The following is a 24772-nucleotide window of genomic DNA, read 5'->3' as shown; positions in this document are numbered from 1 at the left end:
ATGCAACTCTGTTTCTCATCTAAGCTCTAGCTTCCAGAGGCATTTAAGTGTTCACACCAGTTGGCACATTGCTTTTTATTTGCAAAACTGTAATTTGCAAATCTGAAAATTATGAAATATTAGAACTAGAAAAGAGTTTGGAACTCATTTAATCTAGGCTCCTCATTTTATAGAGGGGGAACTACTGAGGCCCACAGAAGTTAATTTACTCAAGGTCACGAGCGTGAGAACCCAGGTAGCCCATCGTGCAGTTTATTTTGTCTCTTTATTTTTCTTGAAAATAGAAATCAACTTTTCTCATAGCCACTCACTAAACCACCCGGGTAGCTCATTACTGATTACCTAAAGAGGAATATTCATTTATACCTAAATTAAACCCAAAGGCTTTCTACATTTATCTCTTCTACATACTGATAGCCCATGTTTTAAGTTTCTAATATGTATTTAAAATTAAGTCTTAAGAGGAAAAAAAATAAAAAAAGAAAGAAAAGAAAAGAAAAAAGAAAAGAAAAACGAACTTTTGGCTAGAATCATGAGTAAACTTCTTTTTCATTTCCAAACAGCACTCAGTACCTGAATGTGCTCTTTCGTGATCAGCCAGGGTCGGTGTGCTAGCAGCTTGTTTATTTCATTAAGATTTTTCAGTCTTTGTGGTACGTATTCCAAACCATTCAACCACTCAGCAATACCTCCTGTCTTTAAAAATTCATCCACGTGCATGTTTATTAGGTAGGAACACTGATGTCTAGCTGCAGCCTAAAACACAGGAAGAGTCAGTTGATACAACAATTGTGGTAGAGGTCTGATTCTACTAGTTCTAAACCAATAATAGTTTATTTGGTTATTTCAATATTCAATATTTGGTCATTTTAATAACCAATAATTCTTTTCTTATATATTCCCCCTCCTCCTCAAACTTCTATCACAATATGCCATAGATTCTTGAATCAATACATGTAGCTGATATTTGTATAAAAGCAACTAACTGTCACATGTAGGCAATTACCTTCTCAGCCAGAAGTTGGTATGGTTTAGCCTAGAATCCACTTTCTGGTTATGTCAAGAACATACATGTCCATTTCATGATGGTGAATGATATAAACTATGTTCTATTTAAAACACAATAAAATCTCACTAACTTGTATTCTACCGATTCAGAACGCATGCTAATTTGGGTGCTCCTCTTACCCCCTTTGAGGTAACTGTGATTTCAGTCTTATCTGGGCACATAACCCTACTGAGATAAGACCAAAGCTTGCTGCCACCTTCCTTCCTGTGCAGTCAAAGCCAGCCTTGACACCAACAGTTTGGGAAATCCATGCAAGGCAGACTTTTCACCGCTCCTTTCCCTGGGACTGCTTCTCTGGAAAATAGTATCATTTACTCATTTTATTTTCCATATCTTGCTCATCTCTTAGTTTGTGATCGTTCTAAGGCTGCCTTGGGACTCACTGTTGTCAAAACCATAAGCTGGAATTATCGTCCTGGTCGTGTTTGTCAGTCGAGAAAACACACAGCGCTGCCCTTTTCTTCTTGTTTAAAACTTTGCTGAGAGCATAAACAAGATAATCAAATTAAAGTTGGGAAAACTAACCTGCTAACTGCCGGCTAGCTCTGCCAGCCCAGCTGTTCTCCTAAACTGTCCCAACACAGGGCACTTGGACCAGGTCCTCCGTCCTTTTCTCTGGTAATAGTCCAACTGTGACACTGTTCCTTTCTACCTTTCCCATCTCAATTTATAATTCTCTCCCCACCCCCACCAAAACATTAACTAGTGAACTAGTTTGCATCAAGTACTATACTTAGCGGGGTTATGATTCATTTAAGAATTTTTCTCCATTGGTGCTGATGGATACTTTCCTCTCATCTGGCCAATTTAGTGATATTCTTCATGTAGAAAATGACTTAATCAGATGTTACAACCAATCTGTTTTATGTTAATAATAAAAACAAGGTATCAAGAGCCAAAACCAAACTTGTGGGACGTTAGGGATATTCCCTCGGACCCTACAAGCATCATTAACCATAAGAAAATAAACTGAACATTCAAGGAGAAATAGTGAGTCCATTAAGCTGTGTAAAGCAATTCAAAATGTATCTAAGACACATGGCATCCGAAAGGCCACGGGCTTCTTCAATTCTTTTTTTTTGTTTTTTTTTAAAGATTTTATTTATTTATTCGACAGAGATAGAGACAGCCAGCGAGAGAGGGAACACAAGCAGGGGGAGTGGCAGAGGAAGAAGCAGGCTCATAGCGGAGGAGCCTGATGTGGGGCTCGATCCCATAATGTTGGGATCACGCCCTGAGCCGAAGGCAGACGCTTAACCGCTGTGCCACCCGGGCGCCCCTCAATTCTTATTTCTAGAAAATCATCTTAGCTACACACACACTAGGAGGAGGAGGAGTGGGTGAGGGTGAGGTCACATGAACCCAGGCAGCCGGGAAGCAGGCGCACCATTATCGCGATGTAGTGCCTGTGCGGTAGGGGAAGAGGGCCGTCCATGCGCAGCATGTAGAACTGGCTCCGCAGGAAAGACTCCAGGTACTGAGTGTGCAAACTCATGACCTGCGTGATGTTGTCCAAACGACCGGATGTAGAGTACTCTTCCACAAGAAAGTTAGTANTAGAACTGGCTCCGCAGGAAAGACTCCAGGTACTGAGTGTGCAAACTCATGACCTGCGTGATGTTGTCCAAACGACCGGATGTAGAGTACTCTTCCACAAGAAAGTTAGTACGCTCGTCCACTGTGTTTGCTTGGACAACCTTACAATCGAGAGACACACAAGGATTATTGAGAAGCAATGTATCTTTTGTTTACATACACGATGCCGCTCTTCAAGCAAACGAATGTTCTTTTGATATGAACAGACCCTGAAATTATGCAGTTGCTCATACCAGAAACGGAAATAAAAAAGAAAGCACCACTCGTTTTTGGCTCCGGGACCACAATTTATTAAACAACAAATGTCAAATCGTCAAACACACAGCTCTGAAATTGGAGAAAAGCAGCTCCCATCTGCTGTGCCAGGCACATAAGGCACCGTTTTCAGGGCCCACTTGCCTGGCCATTATTATACCAATTTGTGCAGCAGCAAAGCCGTGGCATTTGATTCCTAGAGTTACAATTTTATCTCAACAGCCTAGGAAGATACTTAATCACGTTATCTTAAGACAAATATTTTCAGTCTGATCTTTTGCTTGTTTTTCTTCAACATAAAATAAAAGGCTTTCTGAAGTCTTTTTAGGGACAAAGGAAAATATGATAATTTGTAGGAAAGTGTTAATTGAAAAATTAATAAGGACTTAAGAATACTGTCATTCTTATTTTCAGCCTATTGTATTAATTACTAAAAACAAGGTTAGTTATTAAAATGCACATCCTCTTTCCCAGAGAATCAAAAGAGCTTTCTCAAAGATAGATTATTATATATGGCTTTATACACAATGACAGCTTGGGCATCATGCCAAGAATTGGCTCTGAAGGTGTTAAGAGCTTATTAGCACCTTGTAGAAGGACCCAGCTCCGTGGGAATTAATGGACATGAGATGAATATTTCTAGGATTGGTTCATTATTTATTGATATTTTAGAATTAGAATTCTAGACTTAAGAGTACATTTCTTATTTCAGATTCAAAATTAAATTCGAGCTCATGCACCTAGTTAACCACAGAGCCTGGTCTAGAATCCAGATTTTCTGAAGTCCAGACTAATGGTCTTTTCAAAGATCCATACTGCTATTAGAAACTCTGTTTACTCTGTAAGGCTGGCTTCACAGTCTCTTCTGAAAAATAAGTACAAATTACACAAAGGCACTATTGACCGAGGAAAATGTAATCCCAAAGGAAATAGAATGTTTGGAAAGTGTGAACTGTGAGGAAATGTTAATTACAATGGCGTAAAAAAGCAATTTCAGTTCAGTTAGTTAGAAAGCCAAGTGCACTTTCATTTGCCCATTTCCCCCCATTTTGTCAACTTACAGGGAACAAGTGATGTTAAAAACAATAAGATCCGGATCAACCACATGTAATTAAACACAGAATATTTGTTGGTTTTGTTTTGTTTTCCCCAGCAGAGTTTCTTTTGTTTAACGGACACCACAGAAGTTAACAGATGCAAGAGGTCCTGAAAAGGGTGGTGGCTTCTGCAAACCAGCTTACCTTCAAATATTTACTGTGAAAAAGACTGTGTTTCAGGAAGTCTTTACGTATACGAGGTAATCATTTGGCCGAGAGGGGTCCCTACACTGCAGGGGAAAATGGGCACAAACACAGCTGTTTCTCTAATTACTGGTCATCACCTAGATCAGCTAGAGATGCTGAGTTCCCAAAACTTTACTGTTAGCTTTCCTTTAACCTTTCCATTCAATGGTAAGATCACTCAAAAAGCAAAACGAAGATGAAGGACTACTGACTCTGGCAATGACCTGGCATATGTTCTTCGAATTCTATTCATCCCTTCTTTTAAGACAGTGCCTGGCACATAACAGGTGCTCTGTATATCTTTGTCGACTACTTTCAGAACAATATAGGAATAATGCTGGTGATTTAAGATAAATGTCTTTGCAGTAAATAGTGAATCAGTATATACAATCGTATTCAATAAGGCAATAACTCCTTCCAGCAGAGAAAAACTCCTCAGTTTAGTGGTTCTTAAACTTTTCTTAGCCCAAGTAGATATCTGAGAGGCATCTAGGAATCTAGGAAGTCCTGCACATTGCTGTGATCTTTCACAAAGATGTATACCCACAAAAGAGGCACAAATCTTCTATTGATTATAATTTTCTTTCCATTATATTTTACGACCTCTTTTTCTTGCAGTTACCATCTTTCCTCCCCACCCTCACCAAAGGTATAGACTATACAGATTGCATTGACATTCTGTCCAAGAGACTCAGAACCAAAACAAACAAACAAACGAAAGAGTAACTACTAATGATGTAATGACATGTTTTGCTTAATAGGTTTAGTTGGGAAACTCATTTTTTCATTTCAAATATATTTTCTTAATATTTATGAAACCTATAATCACTATGAAACAGTGGCTATTTGAAAGCCTAAAACCTTTGGTTTAATATTAAACTTTATTTTTAAAAAGCTTCATTACTATTAGCAGCTTTGTTTGGAAAAGTTATATTTGAAATCAAACACGGTAAAATTTACTTTTTTCTAACCTTGCAGTATAACTAACTTTAAAATAAGAAAGCAGATTACTAAACACACAAACTTTTAAGTGAAGTTCAAAAGAAAATATCTCTGTGGTTCTCTGATATATAAATAAGGAACAAAAGCAAAACATGGATTTACTTCCATATGAAAAATGGAGGTATTCTTTGATACCATTCAGTTATTTTTTCATATCACACTTAGTGTATTTTAACACAGATAAACTTACTTCCTTCTCTGGAATAAAGGCACTTGGTCCTCTTGTCAAGGGTTGAGATACTCTGATTCTTTTATCCTGTTTTCAAAAAAAAGTTTAATGTGTTAATGATGACGTTCTAAGAAAAGTTAAATTAGTGAAAATTTATTGCTGAGGTACTAAAACAAACTGAACAAATAGAATTATGTAAAATCAAAATAAGGGACAGGTCTCAGATCACAGAAAATCCATAGGGCTAATGTGTGAATAAGACAATGGGGCAAGTTCCTCAAAAAGTTAAAAATAGAACTACCTTATGATCCAGCAATCACACAATGAGGTTTTTACCCAAACAATACAAGAACATTAATTCAAAGGGATACACGCACCCCTATGTTTATAGCAGCATTATTTACAATAGCCAATATATGGAAGCAGCCCAAGTGTCCACTGATTAATAAACGGATAAAGAAGAGGTAATACACACACACACACACACAATGGGATATCACTCCGCCATAAAAAAAGAATGAAATCTTGCCATTTGCAACAACACGGATGGAGTCAGTACAATGCTAAGCTAAGTAAGTCACTTAGAAGAAGACAAACACCATATGATTTCACTCATATGTGAAATTTAGGAAACCAAATATACAAAGGGAAAAAAATGAGAGAGAATGAATCAAGAATCAGACTCAACTGTAGAGAACAAACTGATGGTTACCAGAGGGGAGGCAGGTGGAGGGATGGGTGAAACAGGGGATGGGGATTGAAGAGTGCGCTTGTGATGAGCACCAGGTGACGTCCAGAATTGCTGAATCACTGTATTGTATGCCTGAAGCATAACAATACACACACACACACACACAATGGGATATCACTCCGCCATAAAAAAAGAATGAAATCTTGCCATTTGCAACAACACGGATGGAGTCAGTACAATGCTAAGCTAAGTAAGTCACTTAGAAGAAGACAAACACCATATGATTTCACTCATATGTGAAATTTAGGAAACCAAATATACAAAGGGAAAAAAATGAGAGAGAATGAATCAAGAATCAGACTCAACTGTAGAGAACAAACTGATGGTTACCAGAGGGGAGGCAGGTGGAGGGATGGGTGAAACAGGGGATGGGGATTGAAGAGTGCGCTTGTGATGAGCACCAGGTGACGTCCAGAATTGCTGAATCACTGTATTGTATGCCTGAAGCATAACAATATAACACTGTATGTTACCTAACTGGAATTAAAATAAAAACTCAACATTTGCTGCAACATGGATGGGACTGGAGGAGATAATGCTAAGCGAAATAAGTCAAGCAGAGAAAGACAATTATCATATGGTTTAACTCATTTACGGAACATAAGAAGTAGGAAGATCAGTAGGAGAAGAAAGGGAAGAAGAAAGGGGGGGTAAAGAGAAGGGGGAATGAACCATGAGAGACTATGGACTCTGGGAAACAAACTGGGGCTTCAGAAGAGAGGGGGGAGGGGAGGCTGGGATAGGCTGGTGATGGGTATTAAGGAGGGCACGTACTGCATGGTGCACTGGGTGTTATACGCAAATAATGAATCATGGAATATTGCATCAAAAACTGGGGATGTATTGTATGGAGACTAACACAATAAAAATATTATTAAAAATTTTTTAAAAGATTTTTTATTTATTTATTCGACAGAGATAGAGACAGCCAGTGAGAGAGGGAACAGAAGCAGGGGGAGTGGGAGAGGAAGAAGCAGGCTCACAGCAGAGGAGCCTGATGTGGGGCTCGATCCCAGAATGCCGGGATCACGCCCTGAGCCGAAGGCAGCCGCTTAACTACTGCGCCACCCAGGTGCCCCAAAAATATTATTAAAATTTTTTAAAAATAAAATAAAATAAAAACTAAAAAAAAAAAAAGATAATGGGGCACGTGCCTACCCCAGTTCTGGATACACAGTAGGCTTCCAAAATTTCATTTCCCTCAGTCATCTTCTACAGCCCCAGAGATTTTTAGCCAATAGCTGATATGACTGACACTGTCGATCTCCATAATAAAATCCTATCTAATAGGAGACTAGTGCAGTTAGACCTCAACCCGAAATCTCCAGGAGAGGTTGAATTCAGAGGATTCCATGCAACTCCCCAAAGCAATGACATGACCTGTGGGTTTTTTCCTGAATAAAATAGGAATAAACATATCTAATATAAAGTTTTGAAGCTTTAAGTAAGAAAAATGTAAAACTTGGAGAAGTAGAGCTTATCTTAATGTAAGAAATGGAGAATATAGCAATGCACATTGTTCCACCTGCTACTCTATTGACTGGGATGGTGCCAATGGCATGTTTGAATGTTAGATTTTTTTGAAGTTTTTANAGCTTTAAGTAAGAAAAATGTAAAACTTGGAGAAGTAGAGCTTATCTTAATGTAAGAAATGGAGAATATAGCAATGCACATTGTTCCACCTGCTACTCTATTAATATTGACTGGGATGGTGCCAATGGCATGTTTGAATGTTAGATTTTTTTGAAGTTTTTAATTTTTTTGTTAAATTTTTTAAATAAAAAATATTTTGGTATCCCCATTTAAGTGTGATATCTATAAACCCACAAACATTCCAATCAGGTAATAACTTCCTTCTTTGGAGGCATGTTGAAAAGCTGGAATAGTCAGAGGGAGCCTCTCAAGGCTCTGAAGTCCTTCTTAGCCAGGAGGAGAGAGAGGAGAAATGGCCACTTAATTTTCTATATTAAAAGTAATATTCTAAAGTTCTAAAAAAGAAGCCCTCAAAAACCGTAACATAAAAATAGAGACTATGCTTACACCATACACAAAAGGTGACTCAAAATGGATTAAAGACTTGGATGCAAGACCAGAAACCGTATAACTCCTAGAAGAAAACATAGGTGGTAAGCTCCTTGACATTGCTCTCAGCAGTATTTTTTTGGATCTGACTCCAAAATCAAAGGCAACAAAAGCAAAAATAAACAAGTGGGACTATGTCAAAGTAAAAAGCTTCTGCACAGTGAAGGAAACCATCAACAAAACAATAAGGCAACCTACTGAATGAGAGAAGATATTCGCAAATTATGTACCTGATAAGGGGTTAATATCTGAAAATACATAAAGAACTCACATAATTCAAAAGCAAAACAAAAAAAAATTCAATTTAAAAAATGGGCAGAGGGCCTGAATAGACATTTTTCCAGAGAAGATATTCAGATGGCCAACAGACACATGACAAGATGCCCAACATCACTCATCATCAGGGAAATGCAAATCAAAACCACAATGAGAGATCACTTCACACCTGTCAGAATGGCTAAGCTCAAAAACACGAGAAACAACAAGTGTTGACGAAGATGTGGAGAAAAAGGAACCCTTGTGCACTGTTGGTGGGAATGCAAACTGGTGCAGCCACTGTGGAAGACAGTCTGGAAAGTCCTCAAAAAATTAAAAATAGAACTACCATATGATCCAACCATTCTACTTCTGGGTATTTATCTGAAGAAAATGAAAACAGTAATTAGAAAGAATATATACACCTCTATGTTTATTACAGTACTATTTACAATCATCAAGATATGGAGATAACCTATTCGTGAATGGATGAATGGATAAACAAGATGTGGTATACTGTTTATATATAATGGTTTATTCCTCAGCTATAAAAGAAAAAGAAATCTTTCCATTTGCGACAACACAGACAGACCTTGAGGGTATTATGCTAAGTGACGTAAGTTAGACAGAGAAAGAGAAATACCGTATGAATTTTACCTACATGTGGAATCTAAATGATAAAACAAATGAACACACAAAATCAAACCAAACTCTTAAGATAGAGAAAATAGATAAGTGGTTGCCAGAGGAGAGAAGGGTGGAAAGGTGGGCAAATTGGTGAAAGGGATAAAGAGGTACTAACTTCCAGTTATAAAATAAATAAGTCACAGGATGAGAAGAACAGCATGGTGACTACAGTCAATAATATTGTATAACAAATTTTAAAGTTGCTAAGAAAGTAAATCCTAAAAGTTCTCATCACAAGACCAAAAAATGTGTAACCATGCAGGGTGACAGACGGTAACTAGACTTCTGGTGGTGATCATTTTGCAGTGTATACAAATGTCGACTCATTATGTGGTGCACCTGAAACTAATGTAATGTATATCAATTATAGTTCAATAAAAACAAAACAGGGACTTGGCCATGGTTTACAAAGACTATAAAGACTGTGTGGGAAATTGAAGAACATAACATGAGAACAGAGCTCTGCTGGAAAAGAATGTATTAAGCTTCAGGTGCCACCAAGCCCTCCTCAGGAAACTTCTAAACCAAAGAAGTGACTCTACATGGTTCCTTACCCAATGTTGGCAATATCTATTTCATGTGACCTTGTCTCCTGGCCATAGCAGACTAGACCAATCAGCATTGAAACTGATCTGCAGCCTATGGGTGCCTTGATGCAAAAGTTCTGCCCGAACACAACCGAAGGGTAATCGCGGGACCAGCTAAGATTCTAGAGTTACCAGAGGTGTCTGCAAGTGCTGCGCTCTGACAGAGAGAAGAGCAACCGCACAGCACTCAGAAGCAGAGGTGTTACCGTGGGCAACAGACATCTGCTTCTAAGGGCAAAAGCACTAGCGTTTCTATGGAGTCACTAGAGGAAGTAAGTCTAATCATGGGCTCTCCTGTGTCTTTTCCTCTCTTCCATCCTGCCCTCTTTCTCTCTCCATAAAGTAACCACAGTCTTTTTTGTTCCTTAAAATCAAAGAGCCTACCAAACATAAAACAGTTATTCCAATCCCTTACTTCCATGAGCAGCAGTTACTAAACAAATGGACAAAAAGTAGACAGCCAGGCATTCAGTGATTTTTTGAGAACCTGATCAGATACTGTGATAGACTCAGGCTACAGGGAGGATCCCTGCCCTCACGAGCAAGGCACACACTCCCCATCATTTTTCAGAATTCTATTGGAATAAATACATTGAATAATGATAATGTAAACCTGCTCAGGTTTCAGACAGGACCAGGCATTTAGGTTGTATTTATAAAGTGATGGCAAATACATCTTAACCTACTGGTCAAATACACTAGAGAACTCCATGTAAAAAGGAGTAATTTAGAAGTTCTAATATTGGCATTTCCTGTCTACAACAACCACTGTCTAGTCTTAATCAGAAAAGTAATGTAAAAGAAAATAACAGATTTCTTCCCTCTGCTAGCCTCTGTGAGTTGTAGAAAACAACATTTCAAATATTCTCTCTATAATATAGCCTAATGCAGTCAGATGTGAAAAGCAATTTCCTTGACGAGGAAAACAGTTAAGAGAAACTGATTGTGAGGACTTACCACAGGTTTGAGGAGAAAAATGCCGATGGGAAGGGAAGTGGAGGTTTTTGTTTATATTTATAAAAAATACATAAAATTCAGAGACAATATAGGGAGAGAAAAACTAAAAGTGTACGAAGGGATTTCAGGAGATAAAGAATGATTTATTACTAATATGATTTTTTTATAAAAATCACTATTTGATACATTTATCAACTGAATTTACCTTTACCTGCTTGAAATTGTTAATCCGCCTACAAAAATATTTTTTTGGAAAAGATGTTTAAATCTGAAATACGTCTTCATTACAAATGGAACTGTGTCCTGGTGCATTTCAAGGAATGTAACATCTCTTCGTTTTGACCAATTGATACGAAGCAACAGACACTCAATTTCATTTGTGTCAACATTCATTTGCTCATTTAGTCAGGAAACACTCATTAAGTATCTATAATGGGCTAGACACAAACAAGAATGAGTCTGGCGGAAATGCATACAACCAACCGAACTGCATATGAAGTATCCCAGAGCAGACACACACACAAGGTGAAGTGGGAAGACATCACTTTAACAATTTCCACTTGTTCAGTCATTCCTGAACATTAAGGTTATGTCCAGTTTTCACTATTATAAATAATGCTATGATGAGTATCTTTGTATAAAGAGATTTGAGGGCAGCAGACTGTTGTATTCAGGATAGGTTCTTTAGGGAGAATCCCGGATGTGGATTTCCTGGGGTTTAGGTCCTAAATATCTTCAAAGTTCTTGATGCAAGCCGCAAAGATGCTAACAAAAATGTTTTACCAATTTTATTTTCATCAGCTGAGAAAATGCCCACTCATTCACTTCAAAAGTGAAAAACAGGGCACCTGGGTGGCTCAGTTGGTTAGGCGACTGCCTTCAGTTCAGGTCATGATCCTGGAGTCCCAGGATCCAGTCCCAGGATCGAGTCCCGCATCAGGCTCCCTGCTCAGTGGGGAATCTGCTTCTCCCTCTACCCTTCCCCTCTTGTGCTCTCTCCCTCTAAAATAAATAAAATATTTTTTAAAAAAAGGGAAAAACACATCCAAAAATGTGATTGAAACTTTTCATGATATACATATCTGAGGTAAAAATCTCTTACGTAGGGACGTGTAATACAATTAATAATAATCATACAATATTTTAAAGAATACAATTTTTTAAATACAATTCTGGGAGTGATGTAGCCCTTGGGCCTGAGACTAACACAAACCAACCAACCAACAGAAACACCCCAGCTAGGCAGTTACTGCAGGTAGCCCCGGGGGGAGATGATGTGGCCTGACCTAAGAGAGCTGTTTAAACACTGAATGGAAGGGAAAACTAACATCATTTGTTCTAAAGATTTTTATTTATCTCAAAGAGAGAGAGAGCGAGAGAGTGAGCATGGGGACGGGCAGAGAGAGAGGGACAAGTGAACTCTGCAATGAGCACGGAGCCCGAGGCAGGGCTCGATCTCGCGACCCTGAGATCATGACCTGAGCCAAAACCAAGAGTCAGATGCTTAACCATCGGAGCCACCCAGGCACCCCTGAAAACTAACATCATTTTTAAGTTTTGCCATCAGGTATCCTTCTTCAGTTATGTTTTTAAAATAGCACCGTGACTGAAATGATAAGCCTAGCTCCTGCTTCTGTAAAAGGAGAACCTTTTCTGGCGAGGAATCTACTATTGTCTCACTTAGCTGTTTTGTATATTTATAAGAAGGTGAAGAACAAAATTTTAAAAATGACCAAGGCAGCTTGTAAATTCTACTGTGAACTCATTTTTCTAAGTCACCCCCACCTAGTTTCTATCTTTGTATGTTTTTTAAGTTGATAAGGCCAAGCCCAAAAGAAAGAGGGTGGCACCATATCCCAAAGATTCATTTAAAAACCCTACGCTGAAGTTCCAGTCTCCTGTAATACCTTGTAACACCTTTCCTCAGCTTATATTTCAAATTCGAAATGCCCAGGACTGAGTTGCTACCTCATTCATATCCTGATCAACTTTTCTGAAGTCTCTAGACCTGTGTTGCCCTGTATGGTGGCCATCAGTCACATGTGATGACATTTAAATCAATTAAAATTAAATAAAGCTAAAAGTACAGTTCCTCAACCACACTAGTCACATTTCATGTGCTCAACCACCACATGCGCCTATGGCTACTATGAAGGACAGCACAGACATTCCCCTGCCCCAACGCAGAGGGTTCTAGCAAATAGCACTGGCCTAGACTCTTCATTTATTATTTTTTTCAAATCACATCTTTGGCATTTTAATGCCTTTTTGAAATGATAAATGATTTCTCTGCAGAGTTATCAGTCTGATGATCACACCTACTCAATCCCATAACCAAACATTTTAATGTAATTGCAGAAATGCTCTCAACCAAATTAAGAGTGAATCCTGATAAGGACAATTCCGGGGGGTGGGAAACAAACAAGCAAACAAACAAACAAACAAACAAAATCAGCCACTTCCAAGAATTCCCGTCTCAATTTCCGCTCTTAGGACAGTCTCCAGAAAAAGGACAGTCTCCAGAAAAATAAAACCTTTTTCTCTTTTAAAAAACTATGGTAAAACACACATAACATGAGATCTACCCTCTTAACAAATCAGGAGTACTATACGGAATAGCTCACTATAAGCACAAGGTTGTACAGCAGATGTCTAGGACTTTTTTATCTTGCGTAACTGAAACCTTATATCCATTGAACAACAACTCCGCATTTCCCTCACCCCCCAGCCCTTGGCAACCACTACTTTGTGCTTTTTATGTAAGCACACTCTTCAGATCCCAGCTGAGATGCTCCTTACATAATCACCAGCCTTCTTGCCTCCTCGCACGATTCAGATCTGTCTCCTGTGCAACTCTACCCGTGGTTGCCTCTGTAACACTGGACCACCCATCCAACTGAGTCTTTGACCACTGGCACACTTTTCCTGGACATCCCCTGCATTTCTTTCATTAATATTCATTTTCTTAAGTCAGCATTCTCTTCCGGGGCTTACATCTTCTTTCCACAAAACCACTTTTACTGAGTTGTGTGACAGTCCCTGTACCGGAGGGAGGTGGGTGGAGAAAAAAGTGCATGTAAACTGAAAATGAGCAAGCCAGGCCAACTGACTCCTGAATCTTGTTATCTAGCCCGGAGCTAGCTCTTCTTGGCCGGGTCCACAGTCTGGCTGTGGGGCATTCTGAGCTGCCTTTATTTTTCTTCTGCCAATTTTCCCTATTGTAAAACAAAACCAAACACCCCAAACTAGAATAGCTATATTTNTATGTAAACTGAAAATGAGCAAGCCAGGCCAACTGACTCCTGAATCTTGTTATCTAGCCTGGAGCTAGCTCTTCTTGGCCGGGTGCACAGTCTGGCTGTGGGGCATTCTGAGCTGCCTGCGACGTCACCTGTTTGTAATATTTGCACCTTAGAATCAACATGTTTAAAACCAGGGCGTTTAAAGTGGGGCATCTGACTTCAGCTCAGGTCATGATCTCAGGGTCCTGGAATCAAGCCCCAAGTGGGGCTCCCTGCTGGGGGGGTCCTGCTTCTCCTTCTCCCTCTGCCCCTCCCCCCGCTTGTACTCTTTCTCAAATAAATAAATGAAATCTTAAAAAAAAAAAAAAGAAAAAACTTCTACATCAAACTTATTGTCCCTTCTCACTTTCCTGTCTGAGCTGTAAAATCATCACACAGCACCAGTAGCCTTGACTCCAGTGGAGAGTTACCTTTGACTCTTCATCCTAGGAGCGCAAACAGTTGCCAAATACTGTAACTGCCTTTTCCCAACTCAGTCTTTAAGTCATCCTCTCCACAGACCCTTCTCAGCCGTAAGAGTTGAGAAATAGTTTCCTCTCACAACTGAGAATTATGTCAATTCAACGTCTCAGCTTTCCCTGTCATGGGGAGGCTTTAAGAAGATAACACATAAAGGGGCGCCTGGGTGGCACAGTGGTTAAGCATCTGCCTTCGGCTCAGGGCGTGATCCTGGCGTTATGGGATCGAGCCGCACATCAGACTCCTCTGCTGGGAGCCTGCTTCTTCCTCTCCCACTCCCCCTGCTTGTGTTCCCTCTCTCGCTGGCTGTCTCTCTCTGTCGAATAAATAAATACAATCTTAAAAAAAAAAAAAGATAACATATAAAAAAATGCAAAGCATAATACAAAATGAGGTCTTAGTTTTATTTTTCTTCTGCCAATTTTCCCTATTGTAAAACAAAACCAAACACCCCAAACTAGAATAGCTATATTTTCTCAACATATGCTGCTCTAATAGAATTCAAGGGTTGTTCTAGAAGTGAAAGTCACCTGCAGCCTAATTTTGAGGAATAACACTGCCATATTTTCCTCTTTTTAAGTATAATGCTGATATCTTTTTCTGCAGAAACAAATGGCTTTGATCATACTCCTGAAGCTTGTACAATGGTCTTGTTTTGTTTCTGTGAAAATCTAAAATCCCAGGGCACCCGGCTGGCTCAGCTGGTGGAGCATGTGACTCTTTATCTCCNGATAACATATAAAAAAATGCAAAGCATAATACAAAATGAGGTCTTAGTTTTATTTTTCTTCTGCCAATTTTCCCTATTGTAAAACAAAACCAAACACCCCAAACTAGAATAGCTATATTTTCTCAACATATGCTGCTCTAATAGAATTCAAGGGTTGTTCTAGAAGTGAAAGTCACCTGCAGCCTAATTTTGAGGAATAACACTGCCATATTTTCCTCTTTTTAAGTATAATGCTGATATCTTTTTCTGCAGAAACAAATGGCTTTGATCATACTCCTGAAGCTTGTACAATGGTCTTGTTTTGTTTCTGTGAAAATCTAAAATCCCAGGGCACCCGGCTGGCTCAGCTGGTGGAGCATGTGACTCTTTATCTCCGGGTGGTGAGATAGAGCCCCATGTTGGGTGCAGAGATTACTTAAAAAAAAAAGAAAAGAAAAGAAAAGTTAAAGAAAATCTAAATTCCCAAAGCTAGCTTTTGAGTTTTTGTAGCTGCATTGTCTACTAAAGTACTCACGTGTGGTTATTTCAATTTAAGTTAACTTTAAATAAAGTTAAAAATGTAGTGCCCAAATTGCATTTGTCACATTTGAGGGAGTACAAGTCACAGGTGACTAGTGAGTGTCATGCCGCACAATGCAAATCTAGCATTTTTTTTTAAAGATTTTATTTTTAATTATTTATTTGACAGAGATAGAGACAGTCAGCGAGAGAGGGAACACAAGCAGGGGGAGTGGGAGAGGAAGAAGCAGGCTCATAGCAGGGGAGCCTGATGTGGGGCTCGATCCCATAATGCCGGGATCACGCCCTGAGCCGAAGGCAGACGCTTAACCGCTGTGCCACCCAGGCGCCCCGAGCATTTTTCTAATCATTGCCAAAGAGTCTATGGTACAGCATTGTTCCATAGCATCACTTAGTACTGATTTTAGCAACTGGCATGATGCAAAGATATAAAATGGCTAAAATTTCAGGAATGAACAAAAGCATAATAAACATGTATTAAAGTAACTCTAGGGGCACCTCGGTGGCTCAGTCAGTTAAACGGTCAACTCTTGATTTTGGCTCAGGTCATGATCTCAGGGTCCTGGGATGGAGCCTCACATTGGGCTCCATGCTCAGAGGGGAGTCTGCTTGAGATTCTTTCTCTCTCTCCCTCTGCCCCTCCCCCCCCACCACGCACGCTTTCTCTCTCTCACATAAATTAAATAAATCTTTTTTAAAAAAGTAGCTATGGAAAGAAAATAAAAATTGATTTGCCTATTAAAACTGGAAAACCAACAACTATAAAGTCAGTAAAGTTGGAAGATACCATTCTTCAGAGTCTTAATTTGATGACAACATTCAAATCACTATGTAAATAGAGCAAAGTCTCTAAAATGTTGCCTTTAGTGTTAAAAAATAAAAGGGTAGGGGCACCCAGGTGGCTCAGTTGTTAAGTATTTGCCTTCGGCTCAGGGCGTGATCCCGGCAGTCTGGGATCCAGCCCCACATCAGGCTCCTCTGTTGGGAGCCTGCTTCTTCCTCTCCCACTCCTCCTGCTTGTGTTCCCTCTCTCTCTGGCTGTCCCTCTCTCTGTGTCAAATAAATAAATAAAATCTTTAAAAAAAAATAAAAGGGTATAGAAAATTTTAAGGAACTTTAAACAATAGTAAATTTAATTTGGGCTTTGTTTTCAAATGTTTTAGACAGTAGTCAAAGGATTTGTTTAAAATTTTTCCACAAAATTCCATAATTTCAATCAAGAAAAGAAAACTAGGTATAAAATAGGAACTGAGACTCTGTCAGTTATATGTGTTCTAAGATTGTTTTACAAGGGTTGCAAGGTCAAGAATGCTACCATGAGGAAAGTTTCTTTTTTCAGATATGTTATTATAGCTGAAAGAAGTTATGCTTGAAATTCATCAGAGGAGATTAGCCTATTAAGTCATTATCTGCTAGAAAACAAAACACTGAAAGGATGAAGATTAATTATATTTAGAAAACTGCTTCTTTTGACATGTAACAGCTAAGCAATTTACCAGATAACTTTATATAAATTAATCCCAATAGAAAATTCAGATACTTGGAAGTCAGGAATTCTTAGAATTACGAGTTTTTAGAGGTAATCAACAAATTATGTGGCCCTAAAAAGCGGACTACCCCACAGAATTAAGTGCTGCACTTCCTGCTCTTAAATACTTTTAAAATATTAAATTTCATTGTCACTTATCAGTCTATCATGGGAAAGCAAAACACATGCACATTCTGTTTATTAAAATTTAAAAGCTACTTATGCATTTACCTCTTTAGAAGAGAAAAATATTGAGTAATAGGTATCATTAACTTTACACAGAGACACTTGGAGGTTTTTTAAAATCTTCAACACATAAAAATTGTGGCAGGGGCGCCTGGGTGGCACAGCGGTTAAGCGTCTGCCTTCGGCTCAGGGCGTGATCCCGGCATTGTGGNGACTTTACACAGAGACCCTTGGAGGTTTTTTAAAATCTTCAACATATAAAAATTGTGGCAGGGGCGCCTGGGTGGCACAGCGGTAAAGCGTCTGCCTTCGGCTCAGGGCGTGATCCCGGCATTGTGGGATCGAGCCCCACATCAGGCTCTTCCACTGTGAGCCTGCTTCTTCCTCTCCCACTCCCCCTGCTTGTGTTCCCTTTCTCGCTGGCTGTCTCTATCTCTGTCGAATAAATAAATAAAAAAATCTTTAAAAAAAAAATTGTGGCAAAACAGAAATTTGACTCCACTGCACACACTGATCCCATAGCTTTTAAAGATACCCTGAGGAGGCACCTGGCTGGCTCAGTTGGTAGGCCATGTGACTCTGAATCTCACGGTCATGAGTTCAAGCTCCACACTGGGTGTGGAGGCTATTCAAAACAAAATAATAAATAAATAATCCCAAGAAGGCAATTTAACACCCTCAACATTTTTTTTTAACATACAACGGTGACAACACATCTTACATAGAAAACACATGCCCCAAACAAAATTTTTAAGTGTGACTGTAAGAAAGCCAACTGCAATGATCAATACAAACGTACATTTCAGTTGTTGAGTCTCCTTCTATTCTTTACAGGTGTTTCACTTTGGCACAAACCACTAAGAAGGGCAGAGATGGACAGGTGGCTCTATGCTATGAGATAATGCTGATGCCATCTTTTTGTCCCTTGGCAGACAATTTCAGTGATCATGACTGTGTTTAGAGGAATTGATGACATTACATATTTCAGAGGAAAAGGACAAAGGGAAAGGAACACAGAGATAAAAACTCTATCACTACCTAAATGAGAAAAGAACAGGCTTTAAGACTAATTATGATAGACTGGTAATTTTACAGTAAACTCAAATTTAAATTTCTGTAATGATCTGGAATATGCATTATGTTCCCACCACTCCCAAATGGCCTAAAAGACAAGTTGTGGCTTCTCTTACACTAAATTAAAATATGTACTGACCTGCATGATATTATAATAACTGAGATCTAAGGTCATTTTGCGAGAAAAGATCTGGTAGCAACAAATGGCAATAGCACCAAGGATGAGAATCTTTCAAATCCCACCAAAATCTCTCCTGTTACTTGGCGCTAGGGTGTGCAAAGAACCACTGAGCATCAGGAGCCCAGCCAGGCATCGTAGTGAGTGGCAGAAATGCTGATTCTCCAAAGAGCACTCAAAATTCCCCTTCACATGTGGGAATCCTGCCTCATTTTCAGGGCCCAAGACCAGGCGTGGACTCCTCTTAACTGACTTTAGCAAAACAAAACCTATCAAGTCCCTCAGTCAACAATAGTGCCAACCCTAGGTAGAGTCATGCAAACACCTTTGTTCACTGTGAATTTCAGCAATTCTTTACCAACACATACTAAAATTTTAACTTGAAATCTCAAAATACTTCCACCAAAAGCAATGCACTTATCCAGTGTATTTTTTGTAAAGATTTTATTTATTTGGGGGGGGGAGGAGCAGACGGAGAGGGAGAAGACTCCCTGCTGAGCAGGGAGCCCAATGTAGGATTCGATCTCAGGACCCTGAGATCACAACCTGAGCCAAAGGCAGATGCCTAACCGACTGAGCTACCCAGGCACCCCCTATCCAGTGTATTTTACTGATTTCTTTACCTTCTCATTCCCCTGCTAAGCTGTCAGCTCCAGGTGGGCCTGGATAGTGCCTTGGTCATCTTTGAGTATTTCAACTTAATACAATCTGCAGTGTGAGGCAAACATCTGGTCCATTTTTGAAAGTTTTATGTAATGATCATTTGAATAACAGTATTTTTTTTCTATTTCATTTTTCAAAAAATGAGTTCCAAGAAATGAGACATCATGATTAAGCAACTCTCATTAAAAAACCAAAAAACCTAGGTGGGCCATTTGGTAGGAACCATTTGGTAAATCTGTTTTACCAACAACAGTGGGCCTAAAGATAGACAAATTCACCTACTGAGTAGGACTATTATCTAGCAGAAATCAGTAATAATAGTTGCTGTAGTACAGTTAAGTATGCAAAGATGAATGGGCCTTATCCCATCAATAAAATAATTAAACATGTATGTCTATATAGCAAAGGGTAGCTAACAAGTTAAATTTGCACTGCAGTATAGCTGAATTTCTAAATGAGCTTTCCCTTGGCTAGTAACAAAATCTCTTAAATTTTCTTCATTAGAATACATGGTGAACTCTGAGGAAAGTGCAGACAAGTTTTTCTATTTTTATACAGATTATGAAATAGCAAACTTGTAAAAACAAAAGGACCACCAGCACCCTGTACAACCACAGACTGACACCAACTTACAAAGGTAGAAATATTAAAAACAAGTATGGGAGGGGCACCTGAGTGGCTCAGCCGGTTAAGTATCCAATCCTCGATTTCTGCTCAGGTCATTATCTCAGGGTTGTGAGATTGAGACCCATGCTGTGTGTGGAGCCTACTTAAGATTCTCTCTCTCTCTTAAAATAAAATAAAATAAAATAAAATAAAATAAAATAAAATAAAATAAAATAAAACAAAATATGGGGCTGGGATAGTCTTTAAACTATCTAAGTAGCATCATACTTCCAGCTAATCCTTTAAACTGGAAGTAAATCTAAAATCATGTTCACGTCCAAGGCCATCCAGAGGCAAGCAGCAAAGAGCACACATCCTTTTCCACTTTCCATGCAATGCCACAGAGTAGCATAAATCTATCAAGTTGGTTTCACCTATAAATTAAAAATCAGTAGTTTTTTTTTAAGTTTTATTTATTTATTTGAGAGAGAGAGAGCAAGAGGGCTGGGGGGTGGGGAGGGGCAGAGGGAGAGAGAGAGGGAGAGAAGCAGACTCCCTGCTGAGCAGGAAGCCTGAAGAAAGGCTCCATCCCAGGACCCTGAGATCATGACCTGAGCTGAAGGCAGACGCTTAGCTGACTGAGCCACCCATGCGCCCTTAGAAATCGGTGGTTCTAATATGACAGGTCTTTTCCGTATTCTGTGAAATTTAGATATATTTGAACGAGTGCTTCCTGAGACTCTGCCTTCCCTTTTTTATGTCTATTGAAATTCTACCCATTCCTCCTTTAAGACCCAGCTCAAATATCATCTCTTATGGTCTCCCCTCCACTCCCACCAATTCCCAAGACCTGCTATGAATTTAAACCTATTCTTCTTAATATTCACAATTGTGTCTCTCTCTCTTATAACTATAAACATATATCATTATCTTATTACTCCTTTCAAATAATAAGCAAGCTCCTTAAAGAGCAGGATCAATTTCTGATACAATACCTACAGTATTACAGCACAGAGACATGAAAATAATAGGGTACTCGTATATTTGTTGAACTGAACTAAGGAGACAGGAGTCTGGTACAGACTTTTCTCTTCCTTCAACAGGGCAAGAGCATCCGGCGGGCTTGAGGCCATTCTCTGTATCCTTATTGAGAAACAACAATAAGTTAAACTAATAAACACAGTCCTGGACATCAATCCATTACCCTCCTTGTACCCCCTGAGTTCCCTATGTGGCACTTTTTCCTGTTCGTTTATTTTCTTATATTGATAAAACAAATAATATCTGCCATTTCCCATAATTTGTAATATTTTCTAGAAATCAGTAACAATATTATTACATGCTGTGACACTAATCCTGAACAACAAATGCTCTTATATAAGCTTTTCAGTGTTGAGCACTTTTTTTTAGAGATGCAGAACTCAGAAATACATTTGCTGAACATGCTATTAAAATTTTGGGCTCAAGCCCAAGACAATGAGGAGAGAACTATTACTCTTTGTATCTGAGACAATGGGAGTCCATAATCACTACCTAACTCAATAGTTCTCTGTTAACACATAGACAATATACTTTTCTACTACCAATTAAAGGATCTCTCCCCAAGTCCCACAAAAGTATTAAGAAGGGCTTTACTTCTCTACAAACAATGTTTAAAGTTTTGTATTGTGTAATAATAGAAACTCTCCTTGATTTTAGAAAGTTTTACTATTAATATTAGGTCCTAATTAGATTAAAAGAGATTAAAATTGAGAATTTTAGAAAGTAAGACTCCCATTAGAGACAATTACAGTTACATGATATCCTGATAATAGTACATGGTCGGTAGTACCAGTCTTTTGAAGAAACAAAAAATTATGCTATGAATGTAGTTCCCTTGGTATATGAGGGAAACATAGTTTTGTTTTTTAAAGATTTATTTATTTGAGAGAGGGAGAGAGAGAGAGAGAGAGCCTGTGAGTGCGCACACAAGGGGAAGGGGGAGAGGGAGAGTCAGTAGTCTGAGAGAGGGAGAAAGAGTGTCTGAGCACGGAGCCCTGAGATCACGACCTGAGCCCCTGAGCCGAATGGAGAGTCAGACGCTTAACCAACTGCGCCACCCAAGCGCCCCAGGGAAACCTAGTTTTAAATCAAACTTCTAAACTCAGCATCTACCACCTAGGTTGTAACAAAATCAAAAGGCCTTTAGGTTATTCTGATGGAACACAGGACGCCAGGACAGTTTCCAGATCTTTCAAAACACCATGATTAACAAAATACAGATCACTTGCTTAGCTTAGAGGAATGAGGAGAAAAACAAAATACAATTGATTTCTAGAGATTTACAAAATGTAAGCATTTTAACCATTTGAAAACCAATACTTCTTTACACACTGAATAGTCAAAAATAACAAGAAACTTATGATCTCATTTAAATTGAGAAAGTACCTTTCACACAGCCTCCCAGGAACACAACAACTGAGCAAATTGAAGTGTGTTTGATTTTACACTGAATTATATTCAAGTTCAGTTGTAATGAAATTTAAAAGAAAAACAAGTTTTTGTTTAGTTTTGGAAAGAACAGTTGTGTTTTAATTTTTGCCTGGAATAGAAAATTGGATCTGAATAATAAAATAATAATCAAAATCTGATAGTTAATTCTTATTAACTTCATTTCTATTCTATGGTGTCAACCTCTAAGTCTACAAACAGAAAACTACAAAATTGTGCTTTAATGTAGAAAGGTAAATTTAAAGCCTATTGTAATTAGAATTAAAACCATGAGCTGTTATGCTCATTTATTTTTTTATTAAAGACTTATTTTTTTAGTTTAGAAAGAGAGACGACAGTGCATTGGTGAATGGGGGGAGGTGAGGGAGAGGGAGAATCTCAAGCAGACTGCCCAACCCTGAGATCCTGACCTGAGCTGAAACCAAGGGTCCAAGGCTCAACTGACTGAGCCACCCAGGCACCTGTTATGCTCATTTAAATGGGTGATTCACAAACTTTTTGATATCAGGACCTCTTTATACTAAAAATTATTGACCCCAAAAGCTTTTATGTAAGTAATATCGATCAATAATTGCCATTTAAGGAATTAAACCACAGAACACTTTGTAGTATTTATTCATTTAAAAGCAAAACCAGAAGTAATAAACCTATTACATGTTAACAGAAATGAACTTTTTGGAAACTATAGACAGCAGCAAAAAACCACTGAGAAGAGGAGCATTATTTTACGTTTGTGCCAATATCTGGCTTAATTAAAAAGAAGTGGAGTCTTATATTTGCTTCTGCATTCAAAATGTTCCTATCTGTTGTAGTGATTGTACAATATGAATAAAATCTGGCACACAAAGATGTAATTGAAAAGGGAGGTGTATAATAGCCTTTTCACATAATTTTGCACATTCTTTGATACTACACTAAAACTGGACAAATGGTAGTTTTTATAACTTATAAGTTGTAATGTAGAATCTGAAGCCTTATTAATAAACTTCTTACTCTGCTGCATTAAAATCCATTGGCTTATCTTGTACTAAATTGATCATTAACCCACATATGATTTTATAATGTTAACCAGTGCTCTTTTAGAAAGTGTTGGCCCCCTGAGCTTTGGAGGTTTTTAAAATAGCGTGACACATACAATATTAAAAATAAAATTTGTTAATACCACCACTGATCATATCAGAGGCATCTGTAAGTACTGAGAAGTGGTCAAGCTCATGGTAGAGAATACCAGTTTTCACAACTTCTTTTCTCATGAAAGCTCAAATTTTACTATTGGCAATAAGTCCGGGCCGTTGTTTTCCTTAAAGTGGCAGGCTCACTTGGTTAGTTTTTGTGAATTAGTTTTTGAAGCTGCCAGATACCCAAGTCTGAGTAACCATCAGTTATTCTTCCACGTAAAAATGGTGTTTAATACAATGACGAGCTTGGCTCACAACTCAATCACGTGTCTGCTCCGCCTGGAGACAGCCACCATACTTGGGCGTGCAGAAGAGCTTTGTGCATATTCTCTATTTTGAAACAGAGACTTAAAAGATAAGTAAGCATTCAATGGTCAAGATTTAACAAAATGTGTAATCTCTACTGTCTTATCAAGAATATTCTTGAGTGAAACTGACCTTTTTACCGTGAATACAAGGTGGTGAGGAAAACAGTGGTTACCATTACAGTGTGATGCCACTGCTTTGATTTGTGCTAAAGCCTATAGGTCCACAGACCACACTTTGGGAACCACTGATTGAATAAATGTTTCCAATACACTCAGGTCTCTCTTTTAATTATGTATCCTTATATATGTAATGGTTTCAGTCATTTGCAAAATGATTGCCACGTTTTACCTTCATATTAAGACCAAAGTATTAAGAAGCACTTAGGAACAATTACGATGTTTTGTTTTTCTCATTACTACAGGGTCATAGAACTTCTATGGAAGTGTTTTCTTATTTGTAAAATAAATTTTCAATCGATACCTACAAATGATCAAGAAAGCGCTGTAGAGGAAGCACAATTTAGGAGGGGTGCTACCCTTAAAAAACAGTAAAATATATTACTATAATACTCCTACCATATAGTAAAATATACTTCTATAATTACGAGTTGTGTTGACATATGAACAGATTCACAAACCAATGGAACATTCGTAATTATTCCAGTATCTGGAAACAATTTCAAAAAATCGGTAATTCAACCACACATACATACATACACACACATACACACACACCCTTTTACATGCTACAAAAACACCATAAGCAAAATCAGATGACAAATACTTGAAATTTAACACCGACAATAGTTAATCCTCTAATTATTTAAGGAGCTCCCAAAAATCAAGAGAAAAAAAAAA

At 38.4% G+C, this 24772-nt stretch overlaps 1 protein-coding gene across 1 annotated transcript in view; it reads right to left on the bottom strand.

The window, feature by feature from the left end:
* The window catches only part of SESN3 (sestrin 3), a 76669-nt gene that overhangs the window by 24368 nt on the left and 27529 nt on the right, over positions 1-24772 (bottom strand). Inside the window, exons 2-5 of the mRNA XM_034666137.1 lie at positions 5396-5461; positions 2680-2766; positions 2457-2567; positions 574-756 (exon numbers count right to left, since the gene is read on the bottom strand). Coding sequence (XP_034522028.1) covers positions 574-756; positions 2457-2567; positions 2680-2766; positions 5396-5461 — 447 coding nt within the window. The remainder of the gene's footprint in view (positions 1-573; positions 757-2456; positions 2568-2679; positions 2767-5395; positions 5462-24772) is intronic.

The sequence above is a fragment of the Ailuropoda melanoleuca genome, chromosome 8 (genome assembly GCF_002007445.2).
Source record: "Ailuropoda melanoleuca isolate Jingjing chromosome 8, ASM200744v2, whole genome shotgun sequence".
NCBI classification, from domain to species: domain Eukaryota; kingdom Metazoa; phylum Chordata; class Mammalia; order Carnivora; family Ursidae; genus Ailuropoda; species Ailuropoda melanoleuca.
Note: the sequence above shows the minus strand (reverse complement) of the source record. Positions and strands in the feature narration are given on the sequence as shown.